We start from the raw sequence: 11,407 nt of genomic DNA on the forward strand, positions 1-11,407 counted from the left end.
TCATCACCTCCTCAGTCCTCTTCCTCACCTCCAGACTCACTCTCATCACCTTACACATCTTTCATACTTCTATTCATTCATCATTCAAGCACAGCATTAGCAGATTAACATCAGCTCTTAGACAACATATTCCACATCTTTCATACTTGTATTCATTGAAAATTCAAGCACAGCATTAGCAGTTTAGTGTCAGCTCTTCAACAACATATTCCACAACATTTATACATTACATTCATTCAACATTCAAGCACAGCATTAGCAGATTAGCGTAAGCTATTCAGCAGACAGCATTCACACCGCAATTTCTTAAGAAATTGCATTTTCTAGTTACAGTTAGCCCGCCTGATTGTGTGATTGCCCTCCTGATTGCGTGACATATCTGCAGATTCTCTTTCATTATTAATAATTATGAGCAGAAAAAGATTTAAAACATTTTTTTTTTATTCACAGCTGCCCTTTCTCAAATTATTTTTTTTAAAATACATGTAATGGACACCTTTTGACTGTTTATTTCCACTCCTGTGATGTTTTACAGGCTAAAGATGAAGTAACTTACAGTGTTGTTAGGTACGCGAGACACACTTTTAACAAGGTAACTAAACACAGTTATATCAAGATATGTGTCAGTCTGTTGTGTCCCCACATATACATAAATATTGTAACAACTTTTTTTGTTCAACAGAATCAAGCAGAAGATGGGGATGATACAGCACATTAGCTGTGCATTAAACATCACTGTTTGTATTTGGTATGTCTACATGTGAGAAAAAAACGTGATGGATTGAATGTAAATGTTGAGACTTTCTGCTGCATGACTTTGTTATCTGTTCATCTTTCTTTGTCATCTTTTTTTTTTATTTGTGGATTAACATGACAAACAAGATAGTGACATTGTACAGAAAACACCAAAGAAATAAAATAAAATAAAATAAACCAATAGTATAGAGAAGTTACTACAGTGTAAGTGTTGATATCATTACAGTCTGGGAGTAGAAATTAGACTCAGGTATGGTGTGTGTGTGTGTGTGTGTGTGTGTGTGTGTGTGTGTGTGTGTGTGTGTGTGTGTGTGTGTACACTCAAAAGTGATCTAATTCACCAAAGTACACACAAACTACCCAAAATCAAACAACCTATAGTTCCAAATCACAAGAACAACACTGACAACCTATAGGCTTAATTACTTACAGCACATTATACCCATTTAAAGTGTCTCCCTGTAGTGCTTTCAACATTGTCTTACAAACAGCAAACTCTGGACATGTGGTACCAACACACCAGAGACAAATCTCCACTGATTACACAGTTAAAATGACAAACTCACAAAGGGAAAACAGTGGGCAAAAGCACTACCCAAACTTACCAGGAACACTTCAGCAAAAAGGACAAACTGGACGAGCCCCCATTTGTCACAGCCGGGCTCTTAGACTGCGACAAAAACGGGAGACACATGGGTATACTAATCAAAGAAGTAATTTATTTACAACATAAATAGTCAAAACCAACAAAAACATGTAGATATGAACAATCTGTAAAGTCAGTCGCATGGGGTGTGGATGGGTGTAAATGTGTTGCATGGATGTTGTGGTGTAAAAACAAAGAAGAACAAACAAAACAGTAACGCAGAGGTGTGTGCTGATAGGAGGTCTGCCCAGAGACTGGCTGCTGATCTGGCTTAAATACATGAGGCACACTGGGCCCTGGGGTCCGTTTCACAAAGCAGGTTCAACAAACTCTGAGTCTAACCCTGAACTCTGAGTCGATCTACTCTGAGATAGGAAACTCTGAGTTTTCGGTTTCAGAACAGCTGATCAGAGTTAGTTCAATCAACTCTGAGTAGGTTCACCCGGAGTTAAGTGCGTGCACGCTGACTGTAAAAAGCCAGCATTAATGGAGCCCCGACACCACGATTCACCATGGCAACGGTACACAAAAAGAGGTCCTCCTCCGTCACACCAGTGGAGCTTGAAATCCTCACGCAGACGTTCAGCGAATACGAGCATGTTTTTAGAAAAATAAAGTGACACGGCTGCAGCTGCAAAAGAGAGAGAAGCGGCGTGGGAAGAAACTGCTGCTCGAGTTAATGCGCTAGTTTAAACTGGTCTATTTATTTAATACTTAAACACGACCGGAAGCTAAAATGTATATTAATTTAGGAGCAATGCAGCGGGGGAAAAAAACATACATGGAAGCACTTCAATCATATTTTAAATATTAATCTAATGAAATATAATTCAGTGGCTGTTTTAATGTGCATTAGCTTTATCCCTAACATGATGCTGACTTCGCATACATTATAATTTATGTTGATTAAACTGAATGTGTTAGTTTAAATAAATAAAAAAAATCCAATAACTTAAGGTGTCTTATTTGAGTGCTCTCGGCAGTGGTGTTGGAAAATCTAAAAATGATGACTTTGACACAGATTTGTCTTTTGATTTTTTTTATCATAATTATAAAACACTTTTGCAAAGCGGTCAGAGCAGCACAGAGACGCAACGTTTCTTCTTTTAATTCGGTAACCGCTTAAACACACGCGTGAGACGGGCTGAATGAATGAGGAAGTCGAATTGATAGAATATAACAGAATATAAGAGAATATAAAACCGAATCGGTTTTATATTCTAGAGGGAGGAGACAGAGCGAAACTCTGAGTTTCCTGAAGAAAACCTGCTCGCGACCAGGTTAGGTTCATAGAGTCTGTTACTACGGTAACTGACCGAGAGCTTAAGTTACCTCCCTTTGTGAAACGGAAAACTCAGAGTTTCCCTCATTTCAGGGTTAACAGACTCAGAGTTTTCAATAAACCTGCTTTGTGAAACGGACCCCAGGTGTGTCCCATTCTCCTGATTAGCTGGCCACCAGGTCTGCAGTCCTGGAGACAGAGAGCAAAACAGCAGTAGAGCCTACCAAGTAGAGGGGCCGTGACACTACTAATCTCATCATGGACAAACTCATCGCTAGGATCAGTTGCAGGACTTTGTTTACAACCTAAAAAGAATGAGACAATAAGTGAGAGTGGCCGTCATTAGGTTATCAGTTCTTTAAAAACATAAATGTTACTGTATTTACTTTTTAGCGTATTTTATTATCTTTCTTTCAATTCAGTTTTAGAAGGGAGCACTTCATAAGTTTTATTGTGGATGAATTCATGAAGGTGAGAAAATAGCTGTCATTCTGAAACCATCTTTCACTCCTCGATGTGGTTTGCCTCTTCATCACAGGCTGAAGAGGAAGTAACACAGGGCTGTTTCACACATGAGACAAACTTTAGACAAGATAAACTGCAGCGCTATCAAGAGAAAAGCGTGTCAGTATTGTCCCTCTGCAAAACAGCACTGCCATTAGATATTATTTATATTATTGTTTTATCAAATGAATCCACGTGTTCAGCAAGTGAGCGTAGCCCATCACAAAGCAATATGTACATGTACATTTACATATATTACAAGTAGTCTACATGTAATAAATGTGATCTCCTTCTCTGATGAAAAGTTTACCAAGGCGCGCACATCCAGGCGATAAAGTCCACGTGCTGGGCAGAGAAGGCACATAGACATACACTGCTCATGCTCCCAAGTAGTTTTTTTTTCTTGTTTAACTACCACATTACTACCATATGCTCTCTCATGCTTTCATTCTAAGGTTTTACAGGCCTGCAGACTAAACTGCAGCTCTAAAAGCAACTTAAAGATAAAGAAATAACAAGGGAGACAATTAAGACCAACATTGTTATTAGGATTTTCATCTTTCTCCCTAATATGGAAATAATAATAAATATGGGTAGAACTTCAGCTCAACAGGAAGAATGCAGGGGGAGGAGAAGTGTTAACAATGACGTATTAAACATTCTGGGGGTGTTAAACACTAAAATTACTCAAGTAATATGAGGAAGCATAAAGTCATTCTGACGGTGAGATTTGTCTCTGCTCACTCATCAACATGGCCGCTCATCTCAGCGCTCTTCTCATCCTTACTGGACTCACAGGTCGGTCACCTGGATTATTTTATCATTTATATTTTCTGGTGATGTCAGAAGATGATGTGACTATAATTTAAACTTTTATCTCAATTGATTGAATATTTTCGTGGGTCTTGTTGCAGGAATTCACAGCCTAACTACAGTCAGTAAAGTGTCAGTGAAGAGAGGAGGCTCCGTCTCTGTCCCGTGTCTCTATGAGTCTCAGTACACAGCTCATGTGAAATACTTGTGTGAAGGACAGAAATGGGATTCCTGTTTGTACGCAGTTAAAACTAAAACAGCAAGTCTTTCAAGAAGTTATTTAATCTCTGATGACACACAGCAGAGAATCTTCACTGTGACCATCAGTGACCTGTCTGTTAAAAGGTCTTATTACTGGTGTGCTGTGGAGATATATGGGATAGACATCAGGACGTTATTTCAGCTGTCAGTCACCACAGGTAAGAAGCCTTAGAAGGGACTTTTTAACCTGTTTTACATATTTTGGTGTATAAAGTATTTATTAAAAATATTATTTGGATTGCTCCAGTAAATTGCTTCAGCTGGCAGCCATAAGACGGAAACAGTAACAATGCTTGTTTTTGCCACTCACAGGCTCAGACTGTGGGCGATATATCAGTTGTTTCTGTTTTTATAAAAGTATATTTCTATGTAAAAACAAGGTGTTCCTCTGTTGTAAACCTAAATGTTGTCAGACGCTTAGAAAAACTATTTGATCCCATTCGTACTCTGATTGGGTTCATTTGCCCCTCAGTCTTACGCTGCAGCCATAACAGCTGGTTTCCTGCTGCCTGCTGAAGCACTCTACAGGAGCAATTATAGAATATTCCTCTTTAAAACACCATGACTAACTTTTCAAATCCATAATGTGAAATATTAACAATATGGAGGAAAAACTGTTTTACAGTTTTCAGAGCAAAACAATTTAATATTTTAATATCACAATAGCATCATCAGTCAATAATATTAGATTTAAATGTGAATAATGTCATTCATTTACCACATGTAACCTTTGCAGAAAGTACTGATGCCCACAACATAGTAGAAAATGTTGTTTGTTGTCCCTCAAGGTCGGCCCCGGCTCTCTGTGGATCGTCAGGAGGTTACAGGATTTATTGGAGAAGATGTTACCGTCCGTTGTCACTATAGTGTTGGTGGAGAAAGTCGGTGGTGCAGGCTGGGAGGGTCCTGTGTGAAGGAGCCGTCTGGATCAATAGAAGGAACAAGAGTGACCATTAATGCAAAAGTCTCCAAAGTTTTCTCTGTGACTCTGAGTGGACTGAGGACACAGAGCAGCGGCTGGTACTTCTGTGATAAAGGAGGCCTACAGATGCCAGTGCATGTAACTGTTAAAAAGAGACCCAGAACCAGTAAGTACCATAATACTGACCGACAGTACAGACGAGTACAAGATGTTCAAATGTGCAGTTATTGGTCTTTGCAACATGCAGTCAGTTAATTAACATACCTGGCATGTCTAAAATGTGATATTGAACATATCAGTATGATGTTTACTGACAAGCGATTACAATTTAATTAAGCAGACGCTTCTGTCCAAAGCGACGTACATCTGAGAGTTAATACAACACAAGCAACGATCAAGACAAGAGGGAAGATAAGTGTCAACAAACAGCTTCAAGTGCGATCGGACACTGGTGCCGACAGGCAGTGTACAGGGTGTTTAGTTTTTTTTTGTTTTTTATTCATCATCAGCAACAACATCAACAAGGTCAATATTGTCATCAACATCATCATGAATATCCTAATCAACATCAACAACATCATCAATAGCTTCAATATCATTAAAGATATAATCTCAAAGTTCTCAGTTTCGTTCTCTTTGGCGGCACCTTGTGGTGATTTTTGTTCAGCCACAGTAGATTACTGTTAGACCCTCTCTGGCAGACCAACCACTGCTGCGTGATGGAAAACGCGTCACTAACTGGGCGCAGGATCTGATTTTGTCCACAAATGTCGCCACAGACACCCAGTCTGTAATAATACTATATACTGCAAATGCAAAGGCTTTCATCAGCGGACCATTGGCTCAATCATTATTGTGTTACCTCATTCGGCAATAGATAGAGACTTAACAGACATTTATTTAAATGAAAATCTTCAATTATATCTGTAAGTGCAGAGGTGTTCATGAAGGAGCAACATGTTTAATTTGTTTTTCATTTCAGGTTTGTCTTTTGATAGATGGTTCGAAGCTTTTGGTGCTTAGTTTAAAAACCCAGTTATAGTGATTACGGCGTTACAATTGTAATGTAGAAGTGATATTTTAATTGATTATTGTGGTATGATTCTGTTAATCATTGTGTTGTTCCCATAGCAACACTTGCACCAAACACCGTTTCAAACACCTTTTCAACCACTCCTGTGTTTCACACGACTGTCTTGGCGTATGAAGAACACACCACAGTTCAGGCTGGATCCCACAGGTCAGTCGCCTCACTGTGCTATGGCTAACTTATAGACAGAAAATCTAACGTCATTGGAAGGGCATCTGAATGTATATATTTTGACCAATGTGACTTATATGAAATGTGGTCAATTCTTTTTGTCACTAATAAAATAGATATATTTTCTCCTCTGTGTTGGTGTGTTTGAAACTGTTGCTGCAGTGCTCCCATTCACCCGCTGACTCTCATCATCCCTCTGAGTCTGTCGATCGTCATTATGATGGCGGCCTTGATCATCTGGTTTATTCTGACGAGAAACAGTAAGAATATTCAGAAGTTTTGTAGTTGAATATTTTTACTTATGTACAGCTTTAAGAGTCAGTAACAGGAGTTTTTACTGTTTCTCTTCTAGAGCAGACAAACGAAGAACCGTCAGCGGTGAGACATAATGATCATTTCTTTTTTCTCTCTCTTTTTTGTTTTGAACAAATAATGCTACTGAGCTGCCATCATGATTATTTCTGTTTACACTGGAGTACTGGGCATGCATCAGGAAGGTTAGCAGAACAATAAAAGATGTGCAGATGCTCTTTCATAAATAACTATTATGAGCACAAAATGAGCTGCCCTTTTTCAAATTATTTTTAATACCTGTAATTTAAACTTTTTAATCTGAGGAAGTTTTTTTGCCTCAAATGCCCAACCAATATATCCACCTGTTTTTCGAAAATGTAGAAATACATACACATTTTCACAGTTGCATCTTGCAGCAGGACTATACTGTTTATTTTCACTCCTCTCATGTTTTTTTTCGCTGCTTTACAGGCTGAAGATGAATTAACTTACAGTGCTGTTAGGCATGCGAGACACACTTTCAACAAGGTAACTAAACACAGTTATATCAAGATAAATGTGTCAGTCTGTTCTGTCCCTCTGCAGAACACTGTGCCTTTACAGAAGGATATCTAATATCTCTGTTGAATTTCAATGACCCACATACCTGCAGATGCTGTTTCAAAATTAACAATTATAAACAGAAATTAATTTTAAAATACAAAATAAAGAATTCACGGTTGCCCTTTTTACTTATTATTTTTTAATACATGTAATTTACACTTTTTGACCCTGAGGAAGAACTTTTGGTCAGTGACGGTTAAAGGTTCAAACAATATATCCACCTCTTTTTGGAAAATGCAGATATCCATGCAAATTTTAACAGTTGCATTTTAAGAAAACACTTTATTATTGCTGCTATTTTGCAGCAGGATTCTATTGTTCATTTTCACTCCTCTCATGTCTGTTTTATTGCCTTCAAGGCTGATGATGAAGTGACTTACAGTGCTGTTAGGCATGCGAGACACACTTTCAACAAGGTAACTAAACACAGTTATATCAAGATAAATGTGTCAGTCTGTTCTGTCCCTCTGCAGAACACTGTGCCTTTACAGAAGGATATCTAATATCTCTGTTGTATCTAAATGACCCACATACCTGCAGATGCTGATGATTAACAATTATGAGCAGAAAAAGATTTTTAAAAACACAATTATTTTTAATAAATGTAATTGACACTTTTGACCTGAGGCAGAACGATGGCTCGGTGGTGGTCACAACCACAATGTCCACCTGTTTTTGAAAATGCAGAAATACACACATCATACAGCAGGACTATACTGTTTATTTTCACTCCTGTGATGTTTGTTTCGCTGCTTTACAGGCTGAAGATGAAGTAACCTACAGTGCTGTTAGGCATGCGAGACACATTTTTAACAAGGTAACTAAACAGTTATGTAAATGATAATGTTGTGAGCAGGTTACAGCAGAATGGAACCCAGACAGGGTGAGCAGGACTCCGATGTGAAGCTCACTATACATTGTCTGTATGTATGTATACATTATTGCACAGCTATGGACTTGTGAAAATCAAAATATTGATTAGGAAATGATTTTAATTATTTAGAAATGATTATATTTCTGTTTTAAAATAGTCTGTTACACTCACAGTGAGAGCTGTGTCCATAGCAACTAACTCTGTAGCCTTCTTACAATGAGCTAAGCTAGCTGTTTTTACTCACATTAAATGGAAACATTCCCACTGACGGTGAAGTAAGACACGGTGAACGGGACCGCAGGAGTCAGCGCAGCACCTGATTGAGGTTTTCAGTCTCGTCTGTTTAGTCTGTTGACATTTTCTATTATATTCACCATCGTTAAACGCCGCCGTATCCTGTAGGCTGCTGTGTTCTGTTTAATGTTTACTTCATGTGCTGTCTTCAGTTTTGTACATCTCTCTGTTGTAGCCTACAGTTTCTGTGTCTTTTAACCTTTATTGCTTTATCTCTATCTTTATCTCTATCTCTATCGTCATATTTACCGGATTCTTCTTTCAGCGGATTGATATGATTACAATTAGCCCTCCTGATTGTGTGATTAGACCCACATATCTGCAGATTATCTTTCTTAATTAATAATTATGAGCAGAAAAAGATTTTAAAAAAATAATAATAATAATAATTCACAGCTGCCCTTTCTCAAATTATTGTTTTTAAATACATGTAATGGACACCTTTTGACTGTTTATTTTCACTTGATGTTTTACAGGCTGAAGATGAAGTAACTTACAGTACTGTTAGGCAAGCGAGACACACTTTCAACAAGGTAACTAAACACAGTTATATCAAGATATGTGTCAGTCTGTTGTGTCCCCACATATACATAAATATTGCAACAACTTTTTTTGTTCAACAGAATCAAGCAGAAGATGGGGATGTTACATACAGCACATTAGCTGTGCATTAAACATCACTGTTTGTATTTGGTATGTCTACATGTGAGAAAAAAACGTGATGGATTGAATGTAAATGTTGAGACTTTCTGCTGCATGACTTTGTTATCTGTTCATCTTTCTTTGTCATCTTTTTTTTTTATTTGTGGATTAACATGACAAACAAGATAGTGACATTGAACAGAAAACACCAAAGAAATAAAATAAAATAAAATAAACCAATAGTATAGAGAAGTTACTACAGTGTAAGTGTTGATATCATTACAGTCTGGGAGTAGAAATTAGACTCAGGTATGGTGTGTGTGTGTGTGTGTGTGTGTGTGTGTGTGTGTGTGTGTGTGTGTGTGTGTGTGTGTGTGTGTGTGTGTGTGTGTACACTCAAAAGTTATCTAATTCACCAAAGTACACACAAACTACCCAAAATCAAACAACCTATAGTTCCAAATCACAAAAACAACACTGACAACCTGTAGGCTTAATTACTTACAGCACATTATACCCATTTAAAGTGTCTCCCTGTAGTGCTTTCAACATTGTCTTACAAACAGCAAACTCTGGACATGTGGTACCAACACACCAGAGACAAATCTCCACTGATTACACAGTTAAAATGACAAACTCACAAAGGGAAAACAGTGGGCAAAAGCACTACCCAAACTTACCAGGAACACTTCAGCAAAAAGGACAAACTGGACGAGCCCCCATTTGTCACAGCCGGGCTCTTAGACTGCGACAAAAACGGGAGACACATGGGTATACTAATCAAAGAAGTAATTTATTTACAACATAAATAGTCAAAACCAACAAAAACATGTAGATATGAATAATCTGTAAAGTCAGTCGCATGGGGTGTGGATGGGTGTAAATGTGTTGCATGGATGTTGTGGTGTGAAAACAAAGAAGAACAAACAAAACAGTAACGCAGAGGTGTGTGGTGATAGGAGGTCTGCCCAGAGACTGGCTGCTGCTCTGGCTTAAATACATGACGCACACCGGGCCCAGGTGTGTCCCATTCTCCTGATTAGCCTGCCACCAGGTCTGCAGTCCTGGAGACAGAGAGCAAAACAGCAGTAGAGCCTACCAAGTAGAGGGGCCGTGACACTACTAATCTCAACATGGACAAAATCATCGCTAGGATCAGTTGCAGGACTTTGTTTACAACCTAAAAAGAATGAGACAATAAGTGAGAGTGGCCATCATTAGGTTATCAGTTCTTTAAAAACATAAATGTTACTGTATTTACTTTTTAGCATATTTTATTATCTTTCTTTCAATTCAGTTTTAGAAGGAAGCACTTCATAAGTTTTATTGTAGATGAATTCATGAAGGTGAGAAAATAGCTGTCATTCTGAAACCATCTTTCACTCCTCGATGTGGTTTGCCTCTTCATCACAGGCTGAAGAGGAAGTAACACAGGGCTGTTTCACACATGAGACAAACTTTAGACAAGATAAACTGCAGCGCTATCAAGATAAAAGTGTGTCAGTATTGTCCCTCTGCAAAACAGCACTGCCATTAGATATTATTTATATTATTGTTTTATCAAATGAATCCACGTGTTCAGCAAGTGAGCGTAGCCCATCACAAAGCAATATGTACATGTACATTTACATATATTACAAGTAGTCTACATGTAATAAATGTGATCTCCTTCTCTGATGAAAAGTTTACCAAGGCGCGCACATCCAGGCAATAAGTCCACGTGCTGGGCAGAGAAGGCACATAGACATACACTGATCATGCTCCCAAGTAGTTTTTTTTTCTTGTTTAACTACCACATTACTACCATATGCTCTCTCATGCTTTCATTCTAAGGTTTTACAGGCCTGCAGACTAAACTGCAGCTCTAAAAGCAACTTAAAGATAAAGAAATAACAAGGGAGACAATTAAGACCAACATTGTTATTAGGATTTTCATCTTTCTCCCTAATATGGAAATAATAATAAATATGGGTAGAACTTCAGCTCAACAGGAAGAATGCAGGGGGAGGAGAAGTGTTAACAATGACGTATTAAACATTCTACGGGTGTTAAAAACTAAAATTACTCAAGTAATATGAGGAAGCATAAAGTCATTCTCACATTCTCATCAACATGGCCGCTCATCTCAGCGCTCTTCTCATCCTTACTGGACTCACAGGTCGGTCACCGGGATTATTTTATCATTTATATTTTCTGGTGATGTCAGAAGATGATGTAAATATAATTTAAACTTTTATCTCAATTGATTGAATATT

At 38.0% G+C, this 11,407-nt stretch overlaps 1 protein-coding gene across 1 annotated transcript; it reads left to right on the top strand.

Moving 5' to 3' along the window:
- Positions 1 to 3,940: 3,940 nt before the first annotated feature.
- Positions 3,941 to 7,354, top strand: LOC138593617 (polymeric immunoglobulin receptor-like). Its single transcript, XM_069664688.1, has 8 exons — positions 3,941 to 3,986; positions 4,103 to 4,197; positions 4,303 to 4,420; positions 5,051 to 5,350; positions 6,316 to 6,424; positions 6,608 to 6,705; positions 6,798 to 6,823; positions 7,325 to 7,354. Exons 1-8 carry the CDS (start codon positions 3,941 to 3,943, stop codon positions 7,352 to 7,354), a joined length of 822 nt encoding a protein of 273 aa, XP_069520789.1.
- Positions 7,355 to 11,407: the final 4,053 nt, after the last annotated feature.

This window comes from Semicossyphus pulcher, unplaced genomic scaffold (genome assembly GCF_022749685.1).
Source record: "Semicossyphus pulcher isolate SPU_LCO1_2020_fin unplaced genomic scaffold, fSemPul1.0.p SCAF_16, whole genome shotgun sequence".
In the NCBI taxonomy this organism is placed as follows: domain Eukaryota; kingdom Metazoa; phylum Chordata; class Actinopteri; order Labriformes; family Labridae; genus Semicossyphus; species Semicossyphus pulcher.